The sequence below is a fragment of the Spinacia oleracea genome, chromosome 6, assembly GCF_020520425.1.
Source record: "Spinacia oleracea cultivar Varoflay chromosome 6, BTI_SOV_V1, whole genome shotgun sequence".
In the NCBI taxonomy this organism is placed as follows: domain Eukaryota; kingdom Viridiplantae; phylum Streptophyta; class Magnoliopsida; order Caryophyllales; family Amaranthaceae; genus Spinacia; species Spinacia oleracea.
In genome coordinates this window covers 129,852,178-129,871,655 of record NC_079492.1, presented here as the reverse complement: position 1 = coordinate 129,871,655, position 19,478 = coordinate 129,852,178, and the positions used below count along the sequence as shown (strand labels likewise).

Here is a 19,478-nt window from a genome sequence, read left to right as displayed (position 1 = left end):
GCTGCCGTGCGTGTGTGTGCAAGTGTTTGTGTTCGTGCACGTTTCCTAAAACATGCAGAGTTCGGTTAATGATTAAATTCCTAATTCTATTTGATAAATTAATTAAATTAGAGTTCTTGTAGGATTCTAGGTTTAATTAATTTGTATCTGAATAGGATTTCGATTCCCTTTCCATACCCCTATAAATATGAGGCTAGGGCTCACAATTTATAACGAGTTTCAAAGTATTCAAAAAGTGAGTTTTTGAGAGAAAATTAAAACACACATCTTGCTCATAAAAGTGCCGAAATTTTCTAGTACCTTAAGGGCGATTCTAGTTGGTCAATCTTAAGGCGGATCCGGACGTGCTGTGGACTATCTACGGAGGGACGACACTTGGAGTCCTAAAGACTTGTTCTTGTTCGGTTCGGGCGCAGCTAGGGAGGGCACGCAACAAAGAGTATGCATCTAAATTATGCTATATGATTATGTGTAAATAATATGTTGTCCTGGGTTAATGGTTGTTTCCGCATGATCTATGTAATGTCATATGTATCATAACCTAATAGTGGTATCACGAGCCCCTTATTATTTTCATAATCTAAATTGCATGAACATGGTTAAATATTACAAATTTGCAAGAATTAAAAGGGGTGATTAATTTTCGTAATTGTTAATTAATTGCAAATTGCGTTTATTTAATTATACGTACGCAGTTTTTCGGCAGTTTCTTCGTTACTCATCCGAATTGAGTGATTTTTGTGTCAATTCCGCATGTAAAAGGCATTCTAAAATTTTGACAAAAATAGTACTTTTCTGCCGAACCCAGAATTCTCAAATTCGAAGCCTAACTATGACTTTTCGAAGGTTTTAGTTTTTCGAATGCAAAATTTCGTAAATTTAAGATGTTAAATTAAATATTTGCGATTCTTGTTGATAAATCTTGAATTTTTGATTGACCTACTGCATATGTTTAACAAGTTTGAATGCCTAGTCTTGTTAATTATGCAATCTAATTTGTAATTATGATTAATTTGTTGAAAATTAGAATAATTTAGAATTAATTTGATTTTCATAATTAATTGTAATTTAATTAGAAACCTATGATTAAAAACCACCATAAAAATTGTAAATTTATGATAAATTTTAAATTTTTATGACCTAGACTTGAATCCATAACAATCGGAAATCAATTGGATAATAAATTTTCGATTTTTCGCCCTAAAATTATGAAATTAATATTATTTATTAATTTGTCATTAATTTTAAATATAAATTTTAATTTTTTATGCGATTCGTTCATAAAACTTGCACGCACGAAGCAATGGATGCTTCGTGTTACCCTTAAGGGGTGTTGTATGATGCGGGCATGCGACGACGAGCAAGGGAGCTCGTCGCCCGTGCGGCACGAATGCAATGAGCAAGGGCGTAGTGCACAAGCACAAGGCAGCAGCACTGCCTTGTGTCGTGTGCCACGAGCAATGGATGAATGGGCATGGGCGAAGGGCGAGCCAAGGCAGTCGCGTGTGGGCAGCAAGCGAGCTGCGCCACAACGCGCGCTGCCTCGCACAAGAGCGCGCAGCCTCGCGCGCAGCGAGCGCAAGCTCGCGTGCCACGAGCGCTGCGCCCAGCATTGCTCGCGCGCACAACGAGCGAGGACTCGCGCGCACAGCCAGCATTGCTCGCGCGCACAGCGAGCGATGTCGCCTGCCCAGCGAGCGATGTCGCGCGCCCAGCGAGCGATGGCTCGCGCGCCCAGCGAGCGATGTCGCGCCCGCACTGCGAGCGATAGCTCGCGTGCGATGAGCGCTGGCGCGCGCAGCGAGCACCAATGCGTGCGGAGGCTTGCGATGGGGATGCAGCAGCTATGCGACGAGCGCATGGGCTGCGCGCACATGGCCAGCAATGGCTGTGTGCGTGCGGCCCATGGGCGTGCAACGTGTAGGGTGTTTGCGTTACGATTAAAGATCGTTTTGAATGTTTAATTTGAAAATTTCAGTTCACGTAATTTTAATTAATTTTAAAATTAATAATTTAAATTATTTTCTTGGATTTTAATTTTGAATATTGTAATTATAATAAATTTTATTTATTCTAATTATTTTACTAAAATTAAAATCATGAATTAATTTAAATACGACTGAAATTAAATTAAACTTTTTGGATTCAATTATAAATTTATATGAGCTTTAAATTTTAATTAAATTTGTATGTTTCCGGTTAGACTAGAAATACATTTTTATGTTTAAAATTAGTAAAGCATATAAATTTATTGGTTTAAGTGGGAGCGCTTTTTAGTCATAAACTCTTGATTAGGTCTACAAATCCTTAAGGTTAAAACAACTTGATTAGAATTAATAAGGACTGCATAATTGGTAGATTATTGGTGCCCTTGATTAATTGCTGCAAATGTTTACGTGATGCATAATGTGTTTTACTAACCAGCTATGTGGGCCATTCATGATAATGAATGGGTGAATGGTATATATTGTATATGTACTGTTTTGCAGGTTATGAAGTGACTAGTATGGCCCAAATAGGATAGAAAATATGGTCTGCGTACCATTAATTTGAATGTAATTGGTCTAAAGTACCAAAGTTATTTTTCAATTCAAATATGGTCTGCGAACCATCAAATAGTTGTAATTAGTTATAGCTTATCCTATTTGAAGAAAATGGTGCCTCCCACGGAGATTTTCAAGACGGACTTTGAAGTCAAAGCTTCAAGATGAAGTCGGGCCATACTAGATCACATTTATCTTATGCATGCTTTAAGTTATTTATTGTTTTAAATATGTCTTAAAATGCATGAGATCAAAAGCTTGATTATGTTGCATGATTAAGGATTTTAGTTCACTTAAAATCTAACCAACATAGTAAGAGCCTTAAGTTCCAAACTTAAAAATTGAGTTAAAAGGTGCCATGCCAAAATATACACTTGCTTGGATATCCTTTACATCAATCTAGTAATAGTTTTCGCTCAGCGAGGTGTTACTTATTGGTCCTAAAGGGGCAAGGTACACAAATAATTGTGAGTACATGTTAGTTTTGGTGAAACTCAACGATATAAGTAAGGAGTCCTTTTATGTCGTGGCAAATTCGATAGGTTTACCTAATAAGTTCTTAGACGTACCTATCAACCAAGAATAGTTTCTAGACTATTAGCAAAAGGCTTTTGCTTACCTAAGATGTTCTAGGATTAAGTCGACAAACTGTGCTTAGTTCTTCAATGATTTTAGGATCTTGGAATCATTTTATTCACACCTGCCGGAACACATAATTTGAATAAAATGCTTAATAAACATTGAATTATGCATGTATGCTAGAATTTAAGTTTATTAAGAGAAACTGTGAATGGTTATTTATTTGTTTATTCTTTTCAATTGTAGTTTTTAATATGGCAAACAACAATTCATTCAACATTCGATCAATTCTCGAAAAGGAGAAGTTGAACGGGAAAAACTTCCTTGACTGGCAAAGGAACTTGCAAATAGTTCTTATGCAGGAAGAAAAGGAGTATGTCCTGGATGAGGCGATGCCCGAATCTGCAGGCGACGGGGTCACTCAGGCAGCCCTCAATCGTTGGATTGATGCCAACAAGGATGTGAAATGTCTAATGCTCGCCACCATGAGTGCGGATCTGCAGAAAACGTTCATCAACTCAGATGCTTTCACAATCATCAGTGAGTTGAAGAACATGTTCCAAGATCTGGCTCGAGTCGAAAGATTCGAGACTCATAGGCAAATTCTTGAGACCAAGCTTAAGAAAGGCGAGCCCGTAAGTCCACATGTTCTCAAAATGATTGGACTCATTGAGAATATGAGTCGGCTGGATCAGCAATTTTCTCAGGAAATGGCTATAGACACCATCCTCCATTCTCTTCATAGCGGGTATGATCAGTTCAAACTGAACTACAGTATGAATAGTCTGGACAAAACGCTCACTGAGCTTCACGGTATGCTGAAGACCGCTGAAAAGACGCTCAAAAGTGATAAGCAGGATGTGCTTATGGTGCGTGGGGGCAAGTTCAAGAAATCTGGAAAGAAGAGGAATGCTAAGAAAGGTGGCAACAAGGCCAGCCCAACTAAGAAAACTGGCGCCAAATCTGCAAAGAGGAAGGTCAGTCAACCCACTTCTGAATCCGAATGCTTCTACTGCAAGAAGAAGGGGCATTGGAAGAGAGATTGCTTGAAGCTAAAGGAAGATCAGAAGAACGGAACAGTCGTTCCATCTTCAGGTATTTTCGTTATAGACTGTATACTTGCTAATTCAACTTCTTGGGTATTAGATACAGGTTGTGGCTCACACTTATGTTCCAATCCACAGGGACTAAGAAGAAGTAGAAAGTTAAGCAAGGGTGAAGTCGACCTACGAGTGGGAAATGGAGCACGGATTGCTGCATTAGCCGTAGGAAATTACTATTTGTCGTTGCCCTCCGGGCTAGTTTTGGAACTGGAAGAATGTTTCCATGTTCCAAGTCTTACTAAAAACATCATTTCAGTTTCTTGCTTAGATGCTAAGGGATTTTCCTTTTTAATAAAAGACAATAGTTGTTCGTTTTATTTTAAAGAGATGTTTTATGGATCTGCTAGATTAGTCAATGGACTTTATTTATTAGATCACGACAAACAAGTATATAACATAAATACCAAAAAGGCCAAAAAGGATGATTCAGATCTCACCTATCTGTGGCATTGTCGATTAGGCCATATAAACTTGAAACGCTTAGAAAGACTTCAAAAGGAAGGAATTCTAGAACCATTTGACTTAGAGGATTATGGTAAATGCGAATCATGTTTACTTGGCAAAATGACAAAGCAACCTTTCTCTAAAGTTGGAGAAAGAGCAAATGAACTATTGGGTTTAATCCATACAGATGTATGTGGACCAATGAGTACAAATGCTAGAGGTGGTTTCAGCTACTTTATCACTTTCACTAATGACTTCAGTAGGTATGGTTATGTCTACCTAATGAAGCATAAGTCTGAATCCTTTGACAAATTCAAGGAATTTCAGAGTGAAGTAGAGAATCAATTAGGCAAGAAGATTAAGGCACTGCGGTCTGATAGAGGCGGTGAATATCTGAGCTATGAATTTGATGACCATCTGAAAGAATGTGGAATTCTATCAGAATTGACTCCTCCTGGAACACCACAATGGAACGGTGTGTCAGAACGGAGGAACAGAACCTTGCTAGACATGGTCAGGTCAATGATGGGTCAGGCCGAACTTCCATTAGAATTTTGGGGACATGCACTAAATACAGCTGCACTCACTATAAATAGAGCTCCGTCTAAAGCTGTCGAAAAGACTCCATACGAATTATGGTTTGGAAAGCCTCCAAATGTGTCTTTTCTTAAGATTTGGGGATGTGAAGTATACGTCAAACGATTAATTTCAGACAAACTTCATCCAAAATCTGACAAATGTATCCTTGTGGGCTATCCAAAGGAAACAAAGGGGTATTACTTCTACAATACATTTGAGAACAAAGTGTTTGTTGCTCGAGATGGTGTCTTTTTGGAGAAGGATCACATTTCCAAAATGACAAGTGGGAGAAAAGTAGACCTCGAAGAAATTCGAGTCGAACAACAAACTCTAGAGAATGCTCAAGATGACATTCAGGATGAAACTCAGAGATATTTAGAAGAATCTGGTGAGAATCATGGTCAATCTAGAAATGTTACCCCGCGTAGATCGCAAAGATATAGATCTCAACCGGAAAGGTACTTAGGTATTTTGACGAACGAGAGCTATGACGTTCTATTACTTGAAAGTGATGAACCTGCGACTTACAAGCAAGCTATGACGAGCCCTAGCTCCAAGCAGTGGCAAGAAGCCATGCAATCTGAATTAGACTCCATGTCTGAAAACCAAGTATGGGATTTGGTCGATTTTCCAGATGGCTACCAAGCCATTGGAAGCAAATGGGTTTTCAAACTGAAAAAGGACAAGGATGGGAAACTTGAAGTTTTCAAAGCTAGATTGGTCGCAAAAGGTTACAGGCAAGTCCACGGTGTGGATTACGATGAAACCTTTTCACCAGTTGCAATGCTAAAGTCTATTCGGATAATGTTAGCAATCGCTGCATATTACCATTATGAAATATGGCAGATGGATGTCAAAACTGCTTTCTTAAATGGCGTTTTAACAGAAACTGTGTTTATGACACAGCCTGAAGGTTTTGAGGATCCAAAGAATGCTAAAAAGGTATGCAAGCTAAAGAAGTCAATCTACGGATTGAAGCAGGCATCCAGGAGCTGGAATATACGTTTTGATGAAGCAGTCAGTGACTTTGGTTTCATCAAGAACGCAGACGAATCTTGTGTATACAAGAAGGTCAGTGGGAGCAAAATTGCTTTCCTAGTATTATATGTCGACGACATATTGCTTATCGGAAATGACATTCCTATGTTGAACTCTGTCAAGATTTGGCTTGGGAAATGTTTTTCGATGAAGGATCTAGGAGAAGCACAGTACATATTGGGCATCAAGATTTACAGAGATAGATCTAAAAAGATGATTGGACTTAGTCAAAGCACTTATATCAATAAGGTGCTTGATAGGTTCAAGATGGCGGACTCCAAGCGAGGCTACCTACCCATGTCTCATGGAATGACTCTAAGCAAGACTCAGTGCCCAAAACACTTGATGAGCGTAGACGAATGAATGGGATTCCATATGCATCATTGATTGGTTCAATAATGTATGCTATGATATGTACACGCCCGGATGTTGCGTACGCACTCAGTGCTACGAGCAGATACCAGTCAGACCCAGGAGAGGCACATTGGACTGCTGCCAAGAATATTCTAAAGTACCTGAAAAGGCACAAAGATGACTTCCTGGTCTATGGTGGAGATGATGAATTAATTGTTAAAGGCTATACGGACGCAAGTTTCCAAACCGACAAAGATGATTTTAGATCACAGTCTGGGTTTGTCTTCTGCCTCAACGGAGGAGCAGTAAGCTGGAAAAGTGCTAAGCAAAGCACCATTGCGGATTCTACAACTGAAGCGGAGTACATTGCTGCACATGAAGCAGCAAAGGAAGCTATATGGCTAAGGAAGTTCATAGGAGAACTTGGTGTAGTCCCCTCCATGAAAGGACCAATAGCCCTGTATTGTGATAATAACGGAGCTATTGCACAGGCAAAAGAGCCTAGACACCACCAGAGAGTCAAGCATGTACTTCGTAGATTTCACCTTCTACGAGAGTTCGTTGAAAGAAAAGAAGTCGAGATAAGCAAAATTGGAACTGATGACAACATATCAGATCCATTAACTAAACCTCTGCCGCAGGCGAAGCGCAACTCGCACACTGCAGCTATGGGAATCAAGCATATTGGAGAATGGCTTTGATGTCTCTGTTTAATGTTTTAAAGTTTTAGAGTTTAAATCTTTGTAAAACATTATTGGTTAATCATTCACAATAAATGAAAAGAATTCATTTTTCCATTTAATTTGTGGTTTATTAAATGATGAGTCCCTTCAATTTGACGATATATTCAAGATAGACTGTCAGGACCAGTCCTGTGACTAAGAAATGTCTATCAAGTGAACTTGAATGTCAAAGGTTGAAAATGGTCCCTAATCGAAGTTTTTTATAAAATTGGACGCATAGAAAACGTTAAACGATTAGAATGCAAGATGACTAGTAGTTCTGTTTCTTGAACTATGTGGACATGGCAATGTCATAATCATTTGCATAGATACTTACTTTGGGAAGACTAGTATCGGACAAGACCTATGAAACTTTACTGTAAGAGATGAAAATCTGTCATGAGTAAATTTCATTAAATTATTAGACACTAAATCCTCAATACCTGAGTGATTTGAGATTACTTGTTTGAGAACTGGTTGCTTTGACGTTGACCAACCGTCGCACCGTAAAAGGAGGCTATAAAGGCAACGCTCAGGTAATCACCTATCAAACGAAGTCTAATCTCAAGATCGCAAGATTGGGATTGTCCTCCCATAAATCGGGATGAGATGCTTAAAAGTTGTACAAGGCCACTCGGAGAGCTAGAAACTGTGAAATGCATGGCCGTGCTCGGATGAATCATAGGCTATGATTATCTGTTTATTTGATCAGTTGAACTCTGAAACCGAGGAACACCTCTGGACGTAATAAGGATGACAACTCTTACCTTATGTTCAAGAGCAAGCATCGAGCGACAAAGGAATTAGGAAATGCACACTTGTCCCTAAGGACAAGTGGGAGACTGAAGGAAATAATGCCCTTGGTCCAAGTATGCATTCTATGTTAAGTCTAATAAATGCGGTTCAGTATTAATTAACAAGTTAATAATTCAGTGAGATCAAGTGAGTTGAATGCCTAGCTAGAGGCCGCTTCAGTTCAAGTGGAATTAATGATATTAATCCACAGCTTACTCTTGACTGAACCCGTAGGGTCACACAAATAGTACGTAAACGGATCAAGTATTTAATGGCATTAAATACTCTATCTATGAATATTCGGAACCGACGGATCTTGGTTTCAGTGGGAGCTAAGATCGTCACAGGCAAGAAATGAATACTCTGGAAACGATGATATTGTCGGAAACGGAAATATGGATCGTATCGGAAATATAAATATTATCCAAGTCGTAGATGTTGCCGGAAACGGAAACATGGTACGTATCGGAAAATATTATCGGAAATGGAAATATTGCCAGAATCGGAAATATTGCCGGAAACGGAAATATTGTCAGAATCGGAAATATTACCGGAATCGGAAAATAATTCCGGAAACGGAAATATTAAATATTTGTTCGAAACGGAAATTAATTCCGGAATCGGAAATATTAAATATTGTTCGTATCGGAAATGAATTCCGGAATCGGAAAATTTAATCGGAAGCGCATCGTACGAATAAGCATCGGAGGAGGCCTGCCGGACGAGGCCCAGCACGAAGCCAGGCCATCGCCCAGCAAGCCAAGCGCGCCGCACAAACAGCCACGCCAGGCCCAGCGCAAGGCCAGGCCCAGCAGGCTGCGCAGCGCGCAGCGCGCGCGGGCGCTGCGTGGGCTGCTGCTCACGCGCACGCGTGGGGGCCCATCGTGGCTGTCGTGCGTGTGTGTGCAAGTGTTTGTGTTCGTGCACGTTTCCTAAAACATGCAGAGTTCGGTTAATGATTAAATTCCTAATTCTATTTGATAAATTAATTAAATTAGAGTTCTTGTAGGATTCTAGGTTTAATTAATTTGTATCTGAATAGGATTTCGATTCCCTTTCCATACCCCTATAAATATGAGGCTAGGGCTCACAATTTATAACGAGTTTCAAAGTATTCAAAAAGTGAGTTTTTGAGAGAAAATTAAAACACACATCTTGCTCATAAAAGTGCCGAAATTTTCTAGTACCTTAAGGGCGATTCTAGTTGGTCAATCTTAAGGCGGATCCGGACGTGCTGTGGACTATCTACGGAGGGACGACACTTGGAGTCCTAAAGACTTGTTCTTGTTCGGTTCGGGCGCAGCTAGGGAGGGCACGCAACAAAGAGTATGCATCTAAATTATGCTATATGATTATGTGTAAATAATATGTTGTCCTGGGTTAATGGTTGTTTCCGCATGATCTATGTAATGTCATATGTATCATAACCTAATACAACAGCCCACGAGGGGCGCCATGCGTGCGCACGCAGCCCGCGAGCACTCGCAGCCCATTGCCACGAGGCCCACACGCTGCCGCAGCCTTAGCGCGCGCTGGGCCTGCCTTGCGGTGGGCCTGGTCGCAGCCTTGGCTGGTGCGTTGTGGCGCGCTGGCTTGCTGGGCGATGGCCCGGCTTCGTGCTGGGCCTTCGTCTGGCAGGCCTCGTCCGATGCTAATTCGTACGATACGCTTCCGATTAATTTCCCGATTCCGGAATTCATTTCCGATACGAACAATATTTAATATTTCCGATTTCGAAATTAATTTCCGTTTCGAACAAATATTTAATATTTCCGTTTTCGGAATTATTTTCCGATTCCGATAATATTTTCGATTCAGACAATATTTCCGTTTCCGGCAATATTTCCATTTCCATTAATATTTTCCGATACGTACCATGTTTCCGTTTCCGGCAACATCTACGACTTGGATAATATTTATATTTCCGATACGATCCATATTTCCGTTTCCGGTAATATCATCGTTTCCGGAGTATTCATTTCTTGCTTGTGACGATCTCAGCTCCCACTGAAACCAAGATCCGTCGATTCCGAATATCCATAGATGGAGTATTTAATGCCATTAAATACTTGATCCGTTTACGTACTATTTGTGTGACCCTACGGGTTCAGTCAAGAGTAAGCTGTGGATTAATATCATTAATTCCACTTGAACTGAAGCGGCCTCTAGCTAGGCATTCAGCTCACTTGATCTCACTGAATTATTAACTTGTTAATTAATACTGAACCCCATTTATTAGAATTAATATTATATGCATACTTGGACCAAGTGCATTATTTCCTTCAAACGGCCCTCTATCTCTTTGAGCGAGCGACATTAACTCTCCCTACGATTTCTTTCTCTTCTGTTTGCTCACAAATCGTGACAAAAACGCCGCCTGTAGCTGTCTAAAGCTGTAAATGGAATGAACCTCTATGCCCTTATACCAGCTTGCTGCAACTCCTAAGAGTGTGGATGGGAACACCTTGCACCACATGGCGTCAGAATCTGTGTACAGCATCATGTGTTGTTCGAATGTGGGGCAGTGATCCTCCGGATCCGTTGTCCCATCGTATCTTCCTGTCGGGATTTTTATCTTTTCCATCCTTTCCTCTAGGATTTCTCGGCACAGGGGAGAGTCTTTTGGCTGGATTGTCTGCCGTCTAGCTACCTGTAGAACCGACGCTCTTCGCTGATATTCTATGGTGTGATGTTGCTCTGTTTCATGCCACTCTATTTCCGGTGGATCTGAGCGCTTTCTTTTTGCCGTGGTGTTTTCTTGATTCAGGGCTGTTAAGAGATCCTTAACGGGCACCCCATTCGCCGACTTGTTCTTTCTTAAACTGCCGACTGAACCGGGCTGTTGGGCGGCCGGTAACTCTGATAAAGCGGTCATGACCGCCGACAGTGTTTTCAAATGCTCTCCAGTGAATACTTCCGATAGGGGAGACAGGCGCTCCTGCAGCGTCTGTTCTAAGGGTGTTTTTGGTTGTTCTCTGACAGGGCTTTCCATTTCTAACTCATCATCATCTTCTACTGTGAACTCTTTTTGTGCCGGTATCGGGGTGCTTTTTGTCACTGGGCTTAGAATTGGTTGCGCTTGTAATGGATGGGCTGGGTTTACAAGCGAGGGTTGGAATTTGGAGGTTCCCGTTGATTGCGGAGTTGCTATTTTTTCCTGGCTTTTCTTTGATTTTTTACCGTCTTTCAGTGAGAGATCCATACTGACTGTTCTACCGTTACAAGGGATGAGGTCCCCTCCTTCTAGCGCAAATTGTTCCGGGTGTGGAATGAGAACAGCTGACTGTGGGATACTTGATTCCTGTTGAGAGTGCTGGTTGATATCTGCACAACAGAATGGATTAACTAGCCTCGGGGGTGGTTCGAGGATCCCCCCTCCGATGCTTAAGTAAGATTACTGAGGGATTAAGAGGTGATTAAGAGATAATCAGAGAGTAACAAAGAAGTGTGTTTAAGTGTTTGTGTACCTCATAGCAATAAATGAGGTGCTCCTTATATAGACCAATCCAAGGGTACGATCAGGTGGGTCCCTTGTAGTTGGATAGCGACCTGTTGATAGTGACCCTTGGTTGGTTGTCCTCTGTGATAACGCCGGTAAGGATCCTCAAATATTGCCGGTAGGTGCTGTTTATCTAAGATGACCAGATTACCTGCAGGTTGAAGTTTACCTACGGGGAGTTCTGTCGGTACCCAGTGGTGCCGGTAAGACACCCCGTACAATTTCACCTCGTTCACAGCCTCACATGTCCCGACATTCCTCACAACCGCAACGTCCCATTATCTCCCAATTATCTCAATAATCATCTCCACAACCAAGCTACGCAGTCCCATAGATGTGTTCGGTACTTTGGTATGTGTATCATAAACATCATAAGCATTTTGCCAATTATAACTTGGTATAAAAAAAATGTCAATTATATCCTAGTGGCAAAAATTGCAACTTTGCTCCGGATGTCTTTGCTAATTATAACCTAGTATTTTCTCAGTCGCAATTTATTCTTTACGCTTTCCGTTTCTAGTGTCCCATTTTAATCTTTACGCTTAGAATCTTTCCTTTTATATTTTGTCAAAAATCTTGTCAAACGATTATTTCAACCAATCAAATTCTCTTATATTATGTCAAATATCGTGTCAAATGATTATTACAACCAATCTAATTTATTGGGCCATTTTAACCATTAAATCTCTCATACTTTCTCATTGGAACATTAAGTATTTCTCATTTTTTCAGTGTCAATTTTTTTTTGATAAAAGTAAAAATATTACTAATAAATGTAATTTGAATTGTTTAAGTTAAACAAAAAGAGAATATTTATACACATTAATTATTTGTTAAACTACGTGAATGATACCAAACGTAAAAAAAATTAAAAAAGGCGTTCTTATGTGAAAATGGCATTTGTTTTTTATACGGAGTAATGGCGTTTGTTTTTGAAAAAATGGCGTTTGTTTTTAATGCTTGTCTTTTCCCTATTTTGTCGTTTCGTTGGCTGATATGTATTTTGTAACACATATCTGATATTAAAATTTACTTCCTCGGATCAGGCTGACCCGACCTGGAACGAAAAAAAAGCACGGTCCGACACGAGCACGAAGTCGTGGGCTGTTGGCCGCATTTTTTGGGAAAACACGACAAGGCACATAACTCGACAAAGCACACTAAATTTAGTAAAATTAGGTTTAGGCGCGATAACCCGTGGGCCTGACCTCTATTCTGAACTTCTCAACCCAACCCAACCCGACATGACATGATGTAGGGTGAGTCTGGCTTGGGCTCGGCCCACGGCCATTTTAAAGTGAAAATAAGATACTAAAGTTTCATGTCCAAAACTAAAATAAAACACAATGTAAAGAACGTTACGAAACGAACTAAAATGAAAAGCGAAAGATCATTTTGGTACAGAGATAATATTCGTTTATGTGAGGTCACATAAATAGAGTAGATGTGTAGGTTTTTCGCACACTTTCTACTGCATGGGCTGACCAATTCACCCCACCCCAAACAGAAAATAGGTCGGAAAAGAAGAAACAAACTGGGGATGTTATCGCAAAAGTCAACTACTTTATTTATAAGCCGGAAGTTAGCTGAATTCAAGTAATATAAATACTTCGTATATAATCTCAAGGAGTCAAGGTTGAGAACTCAATGCCAGGAAAATATTATAAAAATAAAATTTGACTTCAATGAAAAATACGGAGTACATTTTAGTAGAAATCAGCTTTGAAGCTTCAATTTTTATGAAAAGAAAGATCGAAAGAAAAAGGTAAGGCAAGTACTAGCTAGCGTAAAATGTGGCATTTGTTTACGGCAAAACCGTCAAAAAGTAAATTTTTTTTTACCTCATTTTGTGAACTAGTACATTATTTGTTCAATTTTGTCAAATAGTATCTTGAATTAAAAAGTTGTATTAAAAATAGCACCTTAGGGAAGCAATCCGGCCAAATTGTCAACTTTTCGGCCATTTACTCCGTTTGTTGGCACAATTTGAGTAGAAAAAATACGCGTGTGAACACTCTCTCAACATTCAACTTCCTTAGCGATTCCTTTATTGATCCCACAATCTGCATGAATATTGCCATAGCTTCTTCCATGAGGACATTTTCCGTGGCAGTTCAATTCAGCACCATAAACATTTAATTTTTCATCGATTTGCTTGACAATGTTAGGCAAAGTCTTGGAGATGATGTTAGCTTGTATCTGAACCAACTTCTGGGCCAACATTGGTACTCCCACAATTGACTTATCAATCCTTGACAGTAAAGGGATCTTGAAACCAGATGATTTCCCATCAAAAAACCAGTTTATTTCCCCCAAATAACTTGAGTTGGATCTGAGATTGTTGGTTGGTAGTGTTGTTCTTATAAGAGTTAGAGAGGCGCGTGATTTTTTTGTTTGTTTGTTTCACACGCACAATGTTTTGGAGGGAAGCATGAGTCAATGGCCGGAAATTTGACAATTTGGCCGGATTGTTGATCTAAGGTGTCATTTCTAATACAACTTTTTAATTCAGGTACTACTTGACAAAACTGAACAAATAAGGTACTAGTTCACAAAGTGGGGTAAAAAGAAGATACTTTTTGACAATTTTGCCCTTGTTTACGGATAAAAGTCAATAGTTTTCCACCCTTGAGAAACCAAACAACGAAAAATGTAAGAAACAAAATTCTTGCACTAACCCAACGAAGCATGATAATACAAGTATACAACGGTAATGAAGTGGGAATTTGAATTGATAAACCGGAATTTACAAGAATTTAAGATGAAAACGAGCATTTGAGAGGCTTGTTCTCTTTCAACTAAAACGGATGACTACGCATTTTAATTTCAGAAACGAAACCTAAAGAGATTAGTTGAGGAGTAGAGAAATCACCAGGAGAATTCATCACAAGGAGTTACCCTGACCACATGATCAGTCTCAACTTCTGTATCCTTCCATCCTATTGTATGAAGCTGCAAAGGAAATGAATCCTCCTGTTCAATAGGATTTTCCATACTAGTCAAGGACCAATGTTCTGTCTGTGATGTCCCCAGACTGTTCTCATCAGAAATGAGAAACTGTGAGCTTAGATTTCCCCGTCCAAAAAGCTCAACAACATTATCAGTACACTCATATTCTGAGTTAAATTCCAACCCAGAATTAGATTCAAAGTCTTTGGAGTTAACAAAAGCTTCTACTGCATGATAGTTCCTTTCAGGCATCATGGTGCGATCACCCTTTTGGGGGATAAAGAAGAAACTGCTACCATTGGAGAGACTCTTAAGAAGAACCGAATCTTCTGTACCCCATTGTTCTTGACCATATGATAGCCTAAATGGAACATTTGGTGATCTTGGAACTAAATCTTTTTGCGGAAAATGGTGTCCTTGAAAATCATGATCATGGCCAGTGTAGGGGGACAAATGCAACATTGCACTCTTTTTTAGTATATCCCAATGATCTATACTCCATGAAGGTGGGGGACAATATATTTCAAGCTCCGAGCTATCCTCATGAGCTTCACTGCATGTAGATGGCGGAGGACGATATATATCAAGCTCCAGATGACTACTGTGGGTTGAATCCTGCATATCCGATTCATTAGAATTCCAACCAAGTAAAAGAGGGCGGGTTTCTCTTCTATTCTCAAAGTCATTCAGATAGTCAGGTTCCGTGCAACTGAGATTACTTGATGCACAAGGTCTGGATCTTTCAAATGCTACACGAGAACAAGAATCATACCAGCTAATTGGACTGCTTAACTGTGCTCCTCTATCCATATTAAAGTCATGTATCTCATTTTTGTATATAAGACCACCATCCTTAGCAGCTGCAAAGGAGACGTAGCTTCCATTAACAACCTTATATGAACAATTCTGGTCTATAAATCTGCATGACTGACTATTGTCATATGCATCATATGAGAATGGCTCATAGGCTTCATTCTTGAGGATTTTGTGGTTAGTGTTGTCTGATGTAGAATAATCACCAATCTTAGCAGTTGCAAAGAAGTTGTCACTTCCACTAAGAACCTCATATGAAAAATTCTGGTCCCTAAATCTGCATGACTGACTATTGTCATATGCATCACATGAGAATTGATCGTATGCTTCATTCTTGAGGATTCTGTGGCTAGTGTTGTCTGATGTAGAGTAATCATATAGATCATTATCCCATGTCAAAAGGTTTCTATCTTCAACTCTGTTCGACCAACACCCAGAAGCAATACCATTTAGAGAGCTTCGCTGCTCATTTCCTTCTTCGTGCCCAAGAAGCATCCTGAAAGAATTTCTAGCTGCAGAAGCATCTAGATCTTCAACTGCTTGACCAGAAGGAAGTGTTCCCCGGAATATGTGGGACTGAGAAGCAGAGATAGGGCTATCTAAGAACTGATACTTGCTGGCCTTCAGAAGCTTCCTTGAAGTATTTGAAGCCTCACCGAGTTGAATATTTGAGTCAAGATGCAACTGAGATATCTCTTCTGTTCTTGGTTGCCTGAATTGTGGATTTTGTGACAGCTGCTAGGTAAAGATTAGCCTTAGCATAATAAACAAGATAGGGTCTATGGTATGATTTAGAGACGAATGAGTAGAGGTCAGGGAAGGTACAGTTTCTCGAGAACTCTCGGGGAGCAGCCGGCTTAGAAGCAGAGAAACCAAATCACACCTAAGACCCGACAAAGTATCTGGGTGAACGTCCGTAAAAGAAAAGGGCGAAAATATATTAAGAATACTGAACATACACTTAACTCCTTTGGGACTTCATCAGTCTCAGGAAACAAGGTCTTGGCAATTTGCTGCTGCAACTTCAGCCTCTTGGATAAAAAGATATCGCCATCATCCTGTTGGCTATCTGGGCATAAGAAATTAGCAACCAATATATGATTGAGATCTATTTATACTATCTCAATATTCAAAATTAACGTGAACCACCAACCCCCAATATTTTAGTACAACACTACTTTTCTGAACAGATCCTCCAATATTTTCAATTCCAAAGAGTTGAATACCAATCTCTTACCTGGTTTCACAGATGCATTTGCAGTTGCGGAGAGGAAGGAATCCATACTAATACTAGCAGGTGTTTTGATAAAAGACGAGCACTTGAATTTCTCATTATCTTGTTCCTTCCTGGGCGTAGCTGTCAAAATCATACCACTAAGTAGCTAAGAGCACAAAATGTGGTACAAAAATCATACAATTCAATGCCACACACCTGAACTCTCTAAAGAATTATCCAAAGCCGTGTCTCTATGAGTGAGGAAAGAACCGATTTCACCACTTGTAGGCTTCTTAATGTACCGTGAAGACTGTACATCCTTAAGGTTCAATTTACCAGATTCTGCACAGGCAGCACAGCGTATCAAGTTTTAAATCAAACTTAGAGATATCAAAACTATAAATGCTAATTAAGATTCCACTGCATGGTCACTCTTTTGACCTTCTTAGTTACTTTTAAGAAGACATTAGTGAGCTACAATGCTACATACCTCTAGCATGGTTGCTTGATCGAGAATTCCTCATGGGGATACTCTCTCTTATCTGGGGATTTCGACAGGAAGTGTTGGCAACATTTTGCTTTAATCTCTTAAAAAACGCGAACTCCGAGGTTTTTGGTTCATTTGAAGCTGTAACTGGTCTAATCATCATATGAAGAGCAAGTTAAAGGTGCAACACATACCTCAATACATCTACAAAAGCAAGAGAATACAACTTTAAACACTCAGAAATTAAGAGCAATGAAGCAACTTCTTTCTGGAGACCATACCCTGGCAGATGTTCTGTGGCTTCATATGGCGCAGAACTAGCATCAAATTTACAGCTTGCAGAATGATTTGGTTCAGCTTCCAAGTCCTTGAACCTCACTCTTTTCCCCCTCATTCTATAGAAAAAATTATATTAGCAAATAGTCATCTAATCTCAATATGCAGAATGACACATTTGTGATAGTCCTCGGTGATATTAGCAGATACTCCGTAATGTGCTGAAGTTCTTAAATCAGGGAGCATTTTCCGCAGAATCCTATGATCCTATCAATGTATTAGCATGTGGCTTTGAAAAATGAATGAAGAAAACTGTTAAGTAATAGTGATAAATTATATGAGAAACTTCTACTAAATTACATGCATAGTACTTTCTCCTTTTTTTAAAAAAATTGCACCATTTGGTGTTTCACCTTTGTCAATGCAGAACTTTGTCCATTAATATATTTTAAATACATTTGATATTTGTAAAGGAGGATACTATAAATGAGACAAATCTAATAGTCTCACATGACTATATTTTCGTACTTATAAAATGCAAATATGGTCAAAGAATAATGTGTGAATAGTGAAAAAGTCCAGAAGAGGCAATTAAAAATTAATGGAGGAAGTATTTCATACAATCAGGTATTTCATGCAAAACTTACACACAGACTTCAAAACCATTCTCTTGATTTTTTTATCAACTATCAAATTGGTTACTAAAGTTTTCCTTCTGCTCGTTCTAAATTGATTTACCACCTCATAGAACTTATCATCAACTCATATAAATAAAATCTTTGCCATCCCATCCTTCAATACCATTATTCTTTTCAATACATTATATTTTCTTTCAGGGAGAACGTGAAACAATTTGTTAAAAAATGTAATATTGAAACAGATTCCACAGCAAAATATGGAAACCTTTCAAATAAATCCTGCAAGGGGGATCAAAACTCTTAAAAATGAGGGTTATGGTAAAGAACTAAACATAACACATACATATAACATTGTTTAGGCAAAGACAAAGTTCTATTCAATAACAAAGTTGTCTTGGATTGGGTTGCTTTGCCTTCAAATTGAATTCCTGCGAGTTAGGTGCATCATTCATCAATTTCCAAATAAATTGATGATCAATGCATCAAATATTCTCAAAATTACACAAGTTTGTTTACTTTCATACAATCGGAAAAATCTACAAGAACACAATCCTAATAAAACTACCACAAAACCAATTCCACAAGACTGCAATGGCCTCGCCACACGAACAATCATAACTCCAATTCCACAAGACTGCAATTATAATAACAAATCCACAACTTTCCACAGTAATGACATTACCAAGCTACTATGAAAAACAACACAAAATCCACCAATTGAGTGATAATCAGCCTACTAAATCAATCAATTATTCATCCGAGCAAACTTATACTACTAAATCAATAACAAAATTATACGAATAAACTGACAAAGTTCTCAAAACCTAAAACAAGGTGAAAGATTAAACGCATTGTAATGTTTATAAAGAATTGCAGAGGCATTTAAGGAAATATGGGGGAGAAAATCACAAGCGAAAGGTGAATACTAACAGGAAAATGGCGGAAGTGGAGGTGTTTTCCGGTGGGTTAGATCGCCGATGTCAGCCGGAGAATTGGCATGTTGCGAGGTGGCACCCTTGCTCTGAGTTCAGTTTGCTGCCTATGCCTTCTCTTGATACGGTGGCCTTTTTGAAGTTTGAAGGGAATGAGTGTGACACCGCCGTTTAGTTCTCTTGGAAAGTTTCTACTGTATTTATATTTTATAGGTATGACCGTATGTCCGTATAAGGGACGAAGCCAGAAATTTAGTTCTACAGGGGCTGGATTTCGCAATTTAGAAGGTCGACTATGGTGCACATAAAACATGGTGCACCTTAAGAACACTAGTATATAATTGAAAGAACATCCGGTTACGAGAAAAGAACATGAGTATTTTTTTATTTAAATTTTTAATAAATAGTAAAATAATATATTATTTTTATAATAAAAAAGTGAAATATTATATCGCATGTTCTTTTGTCGTAGTGTCATGTTCTTTTGCTTATGCACATATGTTTTTTTGGT

General features: G+C 39.1%; 1 protein-coding gene across 3 annotated transcripts; it reads right to left on the bottom strand.

Moving 5' to 3' along the window:
• Positions 1–14,307: 14,307 nt before the first annotated feature.
• Positions 14,308–19,161, bottom strand: LOC110787547 (uncharacterized). Of its 3 annotated transcripts, none has more exons than XM_021992182.2 (8): positions 18,966–19,161; positions 17,403–17,516; positions 17,125–17,325; positions 16,851–16,976; positions 16,656–16,775; positions 16,385–16,487; positions 16,244–16,301; positions 14,308–16,153 (listed from the first exon to the last, which is right to left on the bottom strand). In XM_021992182.2, exons 3-8 carry the CDS (start codon positions 17,282–17,284, stop codon positions 14,525–14,527), a joined length of 2,196 nt encoding a protein of 731 aa, XP_021847874.1. In that variant the 5' UTR covers positions 17,285–17,325; positions 17,403–17,516; positions 18,966–19,161; the 3' UTR covers positions 14,308–14,524. The 3 variants fall into 3 exon arrangements, with proteins under 3 accessions (XP_021847874.1, XP_021847872.1, XP_056687550.1); XM_021992180.2 differs by having other exon boundaries at positions 17,125–17,273; XM_056831572.1 differs by lacking the exon at positions 18,966–19,161 and having other exon boundaries at positions 17,125–17,268.
• Positions 19,162–19,478: the final 317 nt, after the last annotated feature.

Bases quoted from the DNA above. Each gene is read 5' to 3' on its own strand.
- LOC110787547 (XM_021992180.2), bottom strand. From the start codon at position 17,515: ATGAGGGGGAAAAGAGTGAGGTTCAAGGACTTGGAAGCTGAACCAAAT. The intron at 16,977-17,124 runs GTATGTAGCATT...CTGCCTGTGCAG, and splicing joins ATCAAGCAACCATGCTAGAG to AATCTGGTAAATTGAACCTT. The intron at 16,776-16,850 runs GTGTGTGGCATT...TGATTTTGACAG, and splicing joins TAATTCTTTAGAGAGTTCAG to CTACGCCCAGGAAGGAACAA.